Here is a 14,298-nt window from a genome sequence, read left to right on the forward strand (position 1 = left end):
TGCTAGACTGGGTCCATGTGCCAAGTGTCATAATTTTATTTGTCATTGTTTTAAGACAATGCGCGTGAATTACACGCAAAATATTTAAAAAAAAAGTTTTCGTTTTATGTTCAATAGATACATATTCTTTAATATTAAAATGTCTAATCTGTAATAGTCCTAGTTGAGGTGTCTAAGTGAATTATGCGAACAACTTTAAGGGGCTGTCGATGACTTAAGCCTCTAATATCTTATTGGATGTTTTATGTTCATTAGAATGAGATGGACATTTATCAACAAAAAAATGAAAGATGAAAGGGTCACTACTCACTAGACAAATCAGATATTTTTTTAATCATTGAATAAGCAAAATTATTGGTTGTATATATTGATTACAACTAGGGGTAGGGCATCATCACACTTTCAGTATAGTAAATATATAGATAGATTGATTAGGCCGAAAAGAGTATTTCATTTTAATATTATTTGATGAGTACAAATAGGAGGCTAGACTCTCGAGAGACCTTTTGAGTGTAACGTACGGTAGGAAGACTTTAGCTACATCTTAACTTACGCTACCAGGAGATTTTAGCCATATCTTAATCTGAAAACACCCAATCTCATTCTAACTGACGTAAAATTGTTTTGCACCATATGTACTGAGATAATTCGATGATAGTTATGACTAATAACATGACGACTCTCCTATTCTAAATTTTCATCTAGACACGTCAACTAGATCAAACACAAGTTTCTAAACCATGTCTAACCGTTGATCGAGCTTGTGTGGCATTAACATGGCTAAGCTAGACAAAACGTGTGCTAGTTTACTCATTTTGTTATTATGAGTACTATAACACATTGGGCGAAGGGGGAAATAAAATAAAGAGAAATGAATTTTAACAAGTGGCGTTGAATGATAAAATAACGACTAACATACCGTGTAATCCCGCAAGTCGGACCTAGTGAAGATATCGTATACGCAACCTTGCCCCTACCTTGTGAATCACAAGATAGAGATAAGTTGCTTCCAATACACCATCAGCTCAAGTAAAGATAATAATAGCAATGACAAACACCGTGGTAACTTACACAAAGGAAACAACAGGTAATAATAATATTGAAAAACTAGTCGACCCTCGACTACATATTGGATAATACTTTACCATTAAACACAATAAAAACAATAGGATTATTAAGTATCGGGTTTTTTTTTTTGTAATAAAGTAATAAATACCAATATTATGTTCTATGTTGCTTAAAAACATCTGCTCACTCTACTAAGAACCAAATGTTCAAATCTATGATGAACCAACATATATTATGTATATATATAGAACGAAAGAATGGTCTCTCTCCTCACTTCATCTGTAAGATATAAAACAAACCTGTCGTCTTCACTCCAAGCCAGATCTAACAAGGTAATGACCCTAATATGCAGGGTTTTTTGGTGGCCTCAGATGGGAGAAGAAGCCGATATTTCCTAGGAAGAACAGAGCAATGACGACTGCGCAAGAAAGAAATAACCAAAGCCACTGCTGCCATTTCCTTTTACCTTTGATACGAGGAGGGGGAGGAATGGATTTAGTCTTCATCTGTTTTGTGTATTGAGACGATTTCTGTTTTCTCCTAGTCAGTGTTTGAGAATTCTCAGTAGCATCGGGCTCCTTGACAGTTTCTCTTAGGCTGGTAGAAATCAAAGCAGCTTCACCATCATTAGTTTCGCTCTGTGTTTCACCTACGGAGCCCTTCTTCCTTTCCCTTTTCCGCAGTTTTTTCTCCTTCTCCTGTATTAAACAAGATATGATTTAAAACTTTGTGCATATAAAACCATAATTTATTGAGAAAAAACAATCTGCTTTGAAAGAGCTGAAGATTTACCTTGAGTCTCTGCTCTTCTTCCTTCTGGGCTCGCATTTCAGCTCTCAGTTGGGCCTTCTCTGCATTGCGTTTTTTCCTTTCTAATGCCTCCTTAGCCTTTGCAATCTCTTCCAACCGCCGTTGCTCTTTCAACCTTGCTTCTTCCTCACGCTTTCTCAGTTCCTCCTCCTTTCTAGCAGCCTCTAGCTCCTCAGCAGTTTGCTCAGGCTCGGCCTCTTTTGGCTCCTCAACCGTACTCTCTCTTTGAATTGGTTTGCGAGCCTCTTTCGTTTTCTCAACCTGTTTCATCCCTTCGGCTGCTGGCACAACAATACTGTCATCCTTAATTTCATCCTTAAGAACTACTACTTGTTTTACTTGCTGAGAGACCGGACGTTGTGACATACTACTAACTTTATCTACACTAGATACCATCCTATTAACTCTTTCCACCCGGTAACTGGGAAGAACAGCTGGCTCCTCATCAGGACCAAGTGAACGACCATCCAAGGTCCCAAATCTCCTTACTGTACTCCTTGTATTACACCTGATGTAATCTTTTCTGAACTCATCATTCTTGTTCCAAAGATCCATGTACCTTTCAACCTGACAGTATAAAAATTAGGCACAAGCGAGCATGAAATATCTCTAGAAGATATACAGTGAAGTTGCTGACCAACCTGATCCACACAGAGATGATTAAGAGTCTCCATTTCTCTCTTTCGCGCATGATCACTAGCCAAAGTCGCTTCATCCTTGTATGTCCGGAAATGAATATTCTGCATGTTCAGGCATTATGAGATCCAGTAGAATTTTCTCACTCAAACATGATTTTTGGCTTTAGTTGAACAGTTAATTAACCAGCCTCCAAAATTATGCAACCATAGAAAATAAAATAAATAAATGACGGGACTAGAGACTTTTACTAACCAACAAAACTAATAAAGAAAGAAAGAAATTCAGAAGTCCGCCAGCTTCAAGCATTTAAGACAGACTAACCCAGTGTACAAATAATTTGGGAAGGGAAAATGTTTTGAGGCTGTATCGTGAAGTAAAAACTGTAGAAATAAGTTTTTCTATCAATAGAAGGCAGGAGGGCGAGTAAGGAATCTTCAAAAGGAGAACAGATTATAACAGTTTAGGGTTCAACTCGGATGTGATTACAAACCTTCTCATACAGTCCCTTTTTTAAATTCCGCAATTCTTCATATGCTTCTTGGCGAACATCATCTGCAGCTTTAAACTGTACTTGCAATTCTTTGAGCTTTCGACTCTCATCTTCAAATTTTCGGCTAGCTGCCATCGCAATTGTTTCAGCTTTTGAGACCTTGACTTTGAGGCTATCAAGCTCTTTCTTCAAGGCCTGCACACATTTGGCTCCAAGTTAAGGAAATTAAAAAGAAAAGAAAATCACAACACAAAGTATCAAAAAGTGACAGCATGTTCGAATAAGTGCTGCTGCCGAGCATTCAAAATTACGCTTGAATGAACATTGTTAATGACACCAGTTGATAACAATCAATTATAATTATGATAAGCAGAAGGTTGTATTCAGAGGAATATTAAAGCATCTTAGTGGGCCCACCCTCAATCGCTCTTCGTTTACTTCTCTCTCATCCAGAGACTTCTGCACTTCATCCTGGCTGCCAATGTTAGAGGAAAGCTGTCCACGAAGCTGCTTCAGTTGCTTGATTTCACGAATTAGAAGCTTTTCCTCCTTTAGAGGTACAGTTTCATGTCCAATAATGTGCTCCATATTACAAATCTGCAGGTCATACATCAGGCAACATAAAAAACAAATTCATAGACGAAACAAAACACTCCAGTTTCTGATTAGAATTTTTTTCCAGAACAGAAGCGAGACATTGTCACAAATCCATACCCTATTATCAATCTCAGTAACGGCAACTGCATTCTTTGCTTTATCAATTATATCTTGAAGTGACGAGATATCTGCACGCTTTGTCCTGACTTGCTTTCTAGCATCTCTCTCTTGAGCTTTGGCAGCTTCAAATTCAGTACCATGGGTTTGGCAATTGGCCTGCTCGTTAAAAAAACATTTCCTACTTAGGTTTATGAAAAGGCCCCGATAAAGAGATTAAAATATATTGAATCTAGGAGACACACTCTTTTATTTCTGATTTTTTGTCTAAATGCATCCCTTTGCTGTGTCTTCTCATCAACATTTTGCTCGGCAACTTTGATGCATTCTCGTATCTTTTCATCATCAAATCTTGGCATCCTGATCAGGAAGTAAAATCCCTTTGCTGCAATCTGATTTATATCCTTTACAGCAGCAACATCCACAGAGGAACATTCAGCCGAAGAGACCAACACTTCGTTAGTCTTTGAAATTTCAGCATTCCCACTTTGTTCACATTTAAGTTCGTCATCATTACTCCTGTCTGAACCACCTGTCATTTCTTCACTGCCTGCGATCTCTATGCTCGTGTTGGCTGACTCTTGATCAATTTCAATTGGGCAAGTCAAAGTCTCATTTTCCAATGTCATAGCATCAAGGCTAGAAACATCTCTACCGCTTGAAGTATTTCCCGCTTCAGATAACTCTAAATCAGCAATAGTAGCCTGATCCTGGCTACTTTCATCATTGCAAGACATCCTACAATCAGAGATCATATGAAATTTTCTGACCTTGATCAACAACCCATCAGTTAAGAATATCACACATATTAAAAGAAATGTAAGTAAGCAAGCAGATAAAAGTAAAACTTAAAACTAATGCAGTTAACAACACTAAAAGTAAGAACTTGACCTTCATCACTGAAAACTAAAAGGTAAGAAAGGCAGCTAAAAGTACATTGTTAGTCTACCATAATGTGCTGCAGCAAAATTAACCACTGAAATCATGACTGACATTGCTGCCACGACCATTTGATAAGTGCTCAGAGCATCAACTATTTCAACCACAAAACTCAGGGGAAAAGAAGTTCACAAGCATGAGAAACAGATTTCCTCTCCTGAGAGAAACACTAGTTGAGTAGCTGATGAACATTTTTTACCAAAATCACTAGAACTGCAGAAGTTTTATTTTTACGAAAACTTTTTCTATTTATTTTTTTTTTTGAGAAGAGCTGTGAGTTCTATTTTTAATGACTCAAAACATTTATTCCAGAACCAGGCTTGACTCAAAAATCCAATCAACTCAAACTTATACCACACATGGACATAAATTTCTTGTTTGATAAGTAATTAAGATAAACATTCTTCGAGTGGACATGGAAAACAGGAAAGGGGCTGACAACAAACAGTTTGCTTTTTCGAAATAGATCCACCAGCCAAACAGGATTAATTAGCTTTCTCAAGGAAATAAATGATTCATCAAACTATGCAAGTTTTTAGAACAGCAACCGTGTCATATCTAATTAATCTGAACTTCAATTCCCCACATGGATATAAGTAAGATTAAGTTTCTTGATTGCCAAACACACAAAAAATGGAAGGTACTGTGAAATCGAAAACATTTGGCTTTCCTTCCAGATAGTTTACTAAGCAAAGGGTGATTATATTTGCTTTCTGAGGGAAATCCTCTGCTAAGTATACAGATTTTGTCAGGTGCTTTTACCTTTCGTCAATACTTATGCTCGGTTGTTTTTCAGCATCCACACTTTCATGTATGAATTTGTCATCGCTGGTTTGGTCCGCAACACTAGATTCACCTTCCTTCTTAATGTCACTGAACTCCGTAGCCATATCGGGCACCATTTTACATTCACGAATCGGGTCATTCAAAGTACTTCCACATACAACATCGCGGCACTCATCTTTAATGCTTGAAGCAGAAGAATTTCCAGCTTTGCACAATTTCACATCAGCTAAAACAGACTGATCGATAGAAAATTCAGCATCACTATGCACCCTAGAAGACAAGAATAACAAACAGCTTACTTAATCGTGTCAATACAACAAGGCAAATTCTGATATACTAAAAAATGACAAAATTACAAACAAAAGCAACAAGATAACATGATAAACTAACAAATGATTGTATTCCAGACATAACAGATCCAACAACTCATTAGCATCAACCACCAAATCATAAAAGGAAATAGAATAGAATGAGATCATAAGACTAAAGAAATCTTCCCTATATAGGAACCTAATTATAAATATAAGTAAAACTTCCAGTGAAAATGAAAAGTGACTAATGGGAGCAAATCTCCTCAGATTAAGAAGTGGAAAATTTACAATATTAATGTGAATAATTGGTTTGATATAAGAACACTATATTGTGGGCACGTCAACAAGGACAGTACCTATTTGTCAAAAGATATGATTGCATTAAGAAAAATGGTAAAAGCTTATAATACAATTAAAGCATATTGAGTTCTCCAAAAGAAAAAACATTTATCCACAAAAATAGATGAATCATTATAAGCCGATCAATAAAAGAACATCCTTGAGACAACTAATATTATACCAGTGATCTATGTGTTCTCACATTTTGAACAAGAGGAACTATTCAATATATCAACCATAATTGCCTGTGTAACCACCCATACTTTTTTTTTTTAAATATAAGTGAAGAATAAAAAAGAATAAGCGATAATTCCAACAGGATACTTGGCTTGACTAACTAGAAAACAAAGGTTTATATCTAAATCATGAAGATTCCAGCTAACATATACGTCACGCCACCTCATTAATATTCAAAACTAATGCAGGGACACTGAGTGAGTGGATACGTTTGAAAATAATCAATTTTATCTTTTTTAACAAATATAAACTGCTAAATAATTTCAAAAAACCAATATTTCTTTATTAAAAATAGAAGACATAGGAGATACCCATACGGGTTTCATAACTAATGAATTACTTCTATAACTGATAGGGAACCTATTGGAGCCCTTTTGCAAATAATAGCTCTTGGATTTATAGAAGCCACACTTTTTTCTTAGAGGTAACAGCTAATGATAATATCCCCCTTACTTGTCTTGACGAAATGACAGAATAGTTAGTCCAATGACAAATGTATCACAATATTCAATAGCTTTTGGGATTTGAAAGTGGAATATGGTAGAAAGACCAATTTAGCCCGTGTATTAAAATTAAAAGTGGAACTTGAGAGCAATTGAAAGTTTAAATATTCAGGAGAGACCAAGAGATCAACTTAGTTATCCACAAAGATTGAGGTTATTAAAAGTTTGGATGAAAGGCACACAAGAAACAGACATTCCATTTTGAAATTTTCCTATTCAAATCAGAGGAACAGATAAGATAGCAAAAAGAGGAATAACAATATCACCTAGAGAGGTACAAGTGACACTAGGATAGCCTCTTCTATCTGCATAGATTTATATCCTTAATTGCTTAAATAATATAGGTTTAGATAGTTCAAAACGTACCGCACATTATCTGAATTGTTGTTTGATTTTTCCGGATCCTCACATTTTTTGTTAAGTATTTCCTTGTTTATACTGTTATCACCACCATTTAATTCACCTTCCAAATTTTCAACTCCACTACCGTCTCTGATCAAGTTAGGTCCCAGCAGTTGGGGGTCATCAGTAGAGCTATTCAAATCTTCATTTTCAGCCCCACCAGTGTCGTTGCTACACACGTCTTCAGTATTTGAAGCACAATAATTACCCACTTCAGAAATTTTGGAATCAACAGAAGTAGATAGGCCTTGGGAAAACTCAGCATTACAAGACATCCTACATCAGAGGAGCTAAGTCAAAGACTTGAGTTTTTTTACTCTAAACAACTATTTGAAAATGAAGACAATTTTAAACAAGCAAGAGTGGATTCTTCTTCAAAGAGCATTAACTAGAACACAATACATTTATCTGCCAATTAAACCGGGAATAAGTTGAGAATTCAGAGATTGAATTGCAATCCAAAATTTTGCTTCTTTTCTTACTCAACTAGGATTGTGGGAAATTTTTGTTACCTCAGAGCCTTGGGCTATAGTCTATGTGAATTATTCATCACAGACGAGGGATGGCCTCAAGCTTTAATTGTGTGACAATGTGGTAGTAAATGCACTTATCGCATTAACCTATCTACATATACACACAGGAACAATGCATACTCACCCTTGATTGCATTCTTCCTTGCAGAAACAATCAAATTCATCAAACCCAAGAGACAAGAAGACTGTTTCTCTTCTCTTTTTTTGGTTTTGGGCTGTCATTATTTTTAACTTGCCTTTTTCTACTTTGTTCATGTCTAATTTGACATGTAACAGCCCATCATTAAATATACTCATTCACCAATCTGAACATAATTACGTTGCACATCAATCATATATACATACCATATTTATACATGCATTAAAGACTTTAAGTTGCATGACTACAGATAAACAACATATTCAATTTGTTAGTTAATACTTCTACTTGCATGAGACGGACTGTTCCGAGCAGAAAAAGAGGAAAGAATTAACTTACTAGCTTATATACTTCAAGTCACCATCGAACCAGAAAGGTTTATTCTATAAAGATGTTTCTTTATTTGGCGAGTTTCTATCCTCAACCATATAGTACGATTGAAGCAAACAAAGTCAATTTTTAAAAATCCATATACTCACCCTTCAGCAGCTGGACTACTGTAGTTGAAACTTTTGTCATCCTCAAAGTCTTCACACATCAATTTGTCATTGCTACTTCTGTCCACATCATTAGATTCACTTCCTACTGCTTTACCAATGATCTCTTGAACCATATCCGCTGGACTTTGACCATGAGAAATACAGCTATCAGTAGCTTCATTTCCCAATGCAACAGCATCATTGCTAGACATATCTCTGCTGAACGAAGTAAAAGAATTATCTACTTCAGACAACCTTGCATCAGCCAAAACAGAGGGGCCATGTGAAAGTTCAGCATCACTGGACATCCTACAGTCATAATACAATCAAATCTTCAGATAACTATCCAGAAATCTACCAATTAGGTAAAGCATAGATGATTGCAAGATAGTAAAAGCAGCAAGATAATATATTCCTAACTTCATAACCATTTGATAAGGGCAACCAAAGTTTATTAACAGTGCAGGACCCAACTCTTGGAAGGAGTGCTAGAGCTTAGATTTAGGTATACGACAAGAGTGACAAGGAACCAGACTAAAGACACAGTTTGCCTCCTCCAAGATTTGAAGACTGGTTTCCAATGAGCTATTCTAGGCATGGTAACATCCTTGGGTGCGTGTCATGTCGAAATTCTAGAAGAACTTCGCTTCAGCGAGGAAAAAATATTTTGTCTTCAGGGAAGAGCACTGATTGGAATAATCAATTTAAATTGAGTTTTCTCATTAACTGCTATCACATAAAAGCTATATCTATACTTGACGCAGTCCAGGTCTCACTTTAAGTTACCTTGGATTTCAATCTTTACGTCTAATAACAAACAGAGTCCGTACACATTAAATCCAAAGGGAATTAATTTCCTTCCATCCAAAGTGTGGTTGATATATTTTCGGGTTAACTGTCTAATCCTTAACAAAGGGCAGAGTGGAACTTCAGAAGTTCGGAACTCACCCTTCACTAGCTAGACTATCAAAACGCAATCTTTCGGAATCCTCATCTCTTTCGTGCACCGCTTTGTCATCTATATTGTCACCATCAGATTTACTTCCAATTTCATCATTGCTTTTAGTGTCGAAGACTGTATTGCACACGTTTTGAACATCATCATGCAAGCTATTCACGCTCTCCTTTCCAGATGTGACAGCATCAATGCTGCAAAGGAGCAGAAAATAGAAGAGACATGGGAAAATTCAGAATCACTATGTTTTCCTAGTAAATAGAATCACTTCTACAGCAGTCGGACAAATTGACATGAAGCCCTTCAAGTTGGTTAATCAGTTTATATCTTAACTCAATTTGGAAAGATGAAAAATCAATGCACTCCGAATATCAAGTTGCTAAACAAACATCAAGTCTATATTTCAAGTGATACTGATCCATATACATTTCTATTATGAAAACAATGCCGCCACTAATTGCAAGATAAGATATAAGTCACATACATCCAATAGCATATGATCGTCAAGGAAGAAACATAAATAGGAACGTCGCATATTCATTCTGCCTCCCTGCACTTATACGTCTCTTAATAGAAAATGTGATTGAGTATAGAACCATAATTATCTGTCTGCAGACTATGAAACCTCTCACTAAGAAATCAGAAATGAATCAGACAAATATTGTGTTCATGACAGAGAAGAGAGAACATATGAATTCTTCATAATAAAACATAAGGACGTAGGTTACAGTTGCATATCTACTAGAATCACGGCAGAGCAAAAAAAAAAGTAAAGGTATTGATATGAACAATGTTCTTTTTAATTGGACCACAGATCTCTCTTTAGCAGCAAAGGGAACAGATGTTTTCGTGCTCATATAAGTCTGCTCACAACTATACTTATCAACAACATTAAGTCTAATTAAATCACTTACAAAAAAGTTCGAAGAAAATATTTTTGGTCCTTTTGTGTGGGGGAGGGGGAGCAGGTCTGGAGACTGCTTTCAATAAGTCATACCAAAAGAAGGATACAGGAGAAATTATAGCATTTAGATTGTTAGGAACACACCCTTTATGAACTGGAGTGCTATCATTCGCCACTTCATCATCCTTTCTATCTTCAGACGTTGAGTTTCCATCAGTCCTTTTGTTTGCGACATCAGATTCACCTTCTATGTCTTCAATTTCTTTGATTTCGCTTACAATATGGGAAATCTTTTGACCTTGGCTGTCCGCTTTTTCAATGTTTGTGCTCTCTTGGTGTACTAATTCATCATTACCTATTTCCTCTGCACCATTAGACTCAACATCTATTCCAGTGATCTCAGAAATAATGTTAATTTTCTCTGCACCATTAGACTGACCTTCTAATGCACTAATCTCAGTAACAATTTTGGTAGCCATTGAATTGTTGCCACTGGCCTTTTCAGCATCTGCTCTCTCATCAATTTTACTTGAACCATTAGATTCAGACCTAATTTCTCCAATCTCTGTTACAGTGCTAGGTGCCCTTTGGCCATTGATCTCTATCTTCACAGCATCCACACTTCCTTCACGGACTAATTTGACATCACAGTTAGAATTACCTCCTATTTCACTGATGCCTTTGATTTTTGTGATCATGTTGGGTGCCAATTGTTTTTTACTGTCTTCATTTCCAGCATTCTCAAGTTGGTCAGATAATGACTTGTCTTCACTGCTGACTGCTTTTTCAGCTCCTGCACTTTCTTCATTTAATCTTTTGTCATCGTTGCTTCTGTGAGGGCCACTAGATTCACCTCTTGTTTCTTCCATGCGTACTGTCTCAGTAACAGGGTTGATAGCCATTGAACTGTTGATACCCCCCTTTCCGTCATCCACACTCTTATCATTTTTACTTGAACCATTCGATTCACCGCTAATTTCTTCAACGGCTTTAATTTCTGTCACAGTGATAGGTTTCCTCTGGCCATTGCTCTCTAGCTTTTCAGTATCTGCACTTTCTTCACTTAATCTTCTGCCATCATTACTTCTGTGCGGGCCAGTAGATTCACCTCTCATTCCTTCCATGCTTACCATTGTCTCAGTAACAGGGTCGACATCCATTGAATTGTTGATATCCCCTTTTTCCGCATCCACGCTCTTATCATTTTTCCATGAACCATTAGATTCACCCATAATTTCTTCAACGGCTTTAATCTCTGTGCTACATACCTTTTGGCCGTTGCTCTCTACCTTATCAGCATTTGCACTTTCTTCACATATCAAATTAACACCGCCATCAAAATCACCTCCTCTTTCATTCACCCCTTTGATTTCAGCGACCATGCTCAGTTCCCCTTGATCACCGTCAGTGTCTGCATTTTCAGTCTTTACACTTTTGTCACATTGTATCTTCTCTCCACTGCATCCTGCGTTTGCAGCTTCTGCACTTACGTTTCTTAATTTTTCGTCATCATTTCCTTTTTCCGAACCACCGGATTTACCACTCATTTCTTCAATGCCTGTTATCTCTGGGGCTGGATTATGTTCCATTTGACCCTTATCAGCAGGGCAGTTCAAAATTTCTTTTGTAGACACAGCAGTGCCACTGCTAGATGCAATTTCACATGCAATAGCTGAATTCGCCACTTCGGGCAATTTTTCATCAGTTAAGATGGATGAGCCATTGGCAAACTCCCCATCAACAGACATCCTACAACCACAACAATTATGTTAGGCTTAAATCCTTTTATCCACCAGAATAACCTATCCCAGATGTAAAACCATCAACAAAGTTAAAGATGCAGAAGAAAAAATGAAAGATTATAAATAAAAATAAGTGAGAGAGACTGAATGAGCTAAATAACTAGGGCATCCCCAGGTACAAGAAATGCTTAGATGCATTGACAAAGGTTTCCTTTGGCTTCTTTCGCTGTCTCAATTGATTCACCCCAGTGAAAAATTAAAATTGGATCTTACAGGTTACAATTTCATGATCAAATTCATAGTAAAATGGATGTTCCTGTGGCGCCAACAACAATGATTTACAAAATATTAACTCTTTTTCACACCTAAAACAAATGAAATATTAAAATTAAATCCAAAATTGACCTTTCGCATCAACTTCATAAAGCACAGATCATAAGTAGACTGATCTGAGATCACACACAACAACAAAAACAAAAAGAACTAGATAATCAATAAAAACAAATCTACTAAACATGCTACTTAGACCATCTCCTGGAGCCTTCTTTTACTCCTAATTGGTATGTAAAATTATATAACTCTTACATGTCGAAGTTGAACTTCGAACCAATGCTATTAACTTAAAATCATGTCTTTCAATTCCATGATCAAATTCACAATGGAGTATCCTTTTCTGCGGCACCAGCAACACATGACTTACCAAAAATTCACTCTTCTTCACACCTATAGCAAATGAAATACTAAAACTAACTCCAATTAAACTCTCGCGTCAACTTCACAAAGCATGGATCATACATATATACATCTGAGAACTGAGATCACACACAACAAAAAAAAAACTACATTTACGAAATAATTCTACTCAGACCATCTCCTAGAACTTCCATTTCCTGCTAAATTGACATATAAATTATATAACTCTTTCAAGTCAAAATCGGACTTCTAACCAATTCCATTAACTTAAAATCACATCTTCCAATTTCATGATCCAATTCACAGTGAATTAGGCTTTTCCACCACGCCAACAACACATGATTTACCCAAAAAATCACTAGTTTTCACTCTTAAAGCAAATGAAATGCTAAAATTAAATCCAATTCACCTCTCGCATCAACTTCAAAAAACACAGATCATAACTGAACAGACATACACACGGATCACCAATCTCCACCAGTTCAAACACAAAAAAACTACACCGACAACTGAGTAAAACAATGCATGTACCAAATTCAACATCAAAAAACGCGATTTCTGATACATTCACATTCACTTCAACTGAATTAACCTCAGATCGATGTACCGGATCAAAACCTCAACGAAATCACAAAAAAAAAAAAAAAAAAAAAAAGTTCACCTTGAGAGAGAATGAAAGCGTCAAGCGGCAATGTTGTTCAGCACCGCCGTGTTCCGCCGTCAGCGCTTAATCCGATCTGTAACTCACTGTGCGTTGTTGTTGTTGTTGTTGTGATGCATGAATTAGAAGAAGTAAAAAGAATTTGGGAATAATGAATTGTATGTATTCAGTCCCGTTGAGGTTTAACCGTAAAAATAAGTCCAAGTTGTAAATCTCATAAATTGAAGAAATTCTGGATCTAAATAGGAACATAGATGCAAGGGCATTTTGGACATTTTGAATAATATATGTACAATGTAAGGGCATTTTGGACCTTCTCTATAATTGATCTAGGTGGGTAGATGTAAGGGTGTTTTCGACTTTTCAAGTACTAAAAATTTGTAATTTATTATTTGATCTACGAACATTAAGGGGTTGTTTGGCAGAGTGTAGAAGAGTCTGGATCTATATAGGGACACACGTGTAGGGGTATATTTGGCTTGTTCTTATAATGTATGTATAATTGATTTAGATGGGGTTGACGTGAGAGTGTTCTTTATTTTTGAGTACAAAAATATGTAATAGATCAAATTTGATCTACGACTAGTACGAGGTTGTTTGTCGCGTTTATAAAAATAATATTAAATAGAGTGTATGAGTTGGAATAAGTAATATCGAAATTAGTTATGTCGAGATAATTTGTTATCCACTATTCGGTTTGATGGTAAGAGTGATTATGTTTTTACTCATGTTTAACCATGTATTAATACTATCTGTATTGAACCTGATTATATTTAGAAAAAAATACATAACCCACCATTTGAACTCTTTTTTCTCCTTTTTTAAGTAAAAAGACAAGAAATTGGTCTAGGAAAAGGTAAGAAAATATCATCAAATCTTCTGCCTTCTAAAAGATAAATTGTTAATTTTAGTTGAAAAGACAAAATTACTCTTCATCCGTAGATCATTTGTGAA

At 36.2% G+C, this 14,298-nt stretch overlaps 1 protein-coding gene across 5 annotated transcripts; it reads right to left on the reverse strand.

Moving 5' to 3' along the window:
• Nucleotides 1–1,127: 1,127 nt before the first annotated feature.
• On the reverse strand, nt 1,128–13,552 carry LOC107020203 (reticulocyte-binding protein 2 homolog a). Of its 5 annotated transcripts, none has more exons than XM_027916947.1 (14): nt 13,345–13,552; nt 10,688–11,997; nt 10,393–10,603; nt 9,338–9,538; nt 8,390–8,698; nt 7,203–7,514; nt 5,423–5,716; nt 3,967–4,459; nt 3,722–3,880; nt 3,425–3,604; nt 3,008–3,202; nt 2,520–2,618; nt 1,861–2,445; nt 1,128–1,766 (listed from the first exon to the last, which is right to left on the reverse strand). In XM_027916947.1, the coding sequence occupies exons 2-14, from the start codon at nt 11,994–11,996 to the stop codon at nt 1,410–1,412; spliced, it is 4,704 nt and encodes a 1,567-aa protein (XP_027772748.1). In that variant the 5' UTR covers nt 11,997; nt 13,345–13,552; the 3' UTR covers nt 1,128–1,409. The 5 variants fall into 5 exon arrangements, with proteins under 5 accessions (XP_027772748.1, XP_015075980.1, XP_015075981.1 ...); XM_015220494.2 differs by having other exon boundaries at nt 10,393–10,612; XM_015220492.2 differs by having other exon boundaries at nt 1,410–1,766; nt 10,393–11,997.
• Between the last annotated feature and the right edge of the window lie 746 nt (nt 13,553–14,298).

Source organism: Solanum pennellii, chromosome 5 (genome assembly GCF_001406875.1).
Source record: "Solanum pennellii chromosome 5, SPENNV200".
In the NCBI taxonomy this organism is placed as follows: Eukaryota; Viridiplantae; Streptophyta; class Magnoliopsida; order Solanales; family Solanaceae; genus Solanum; species Solanum pennellii.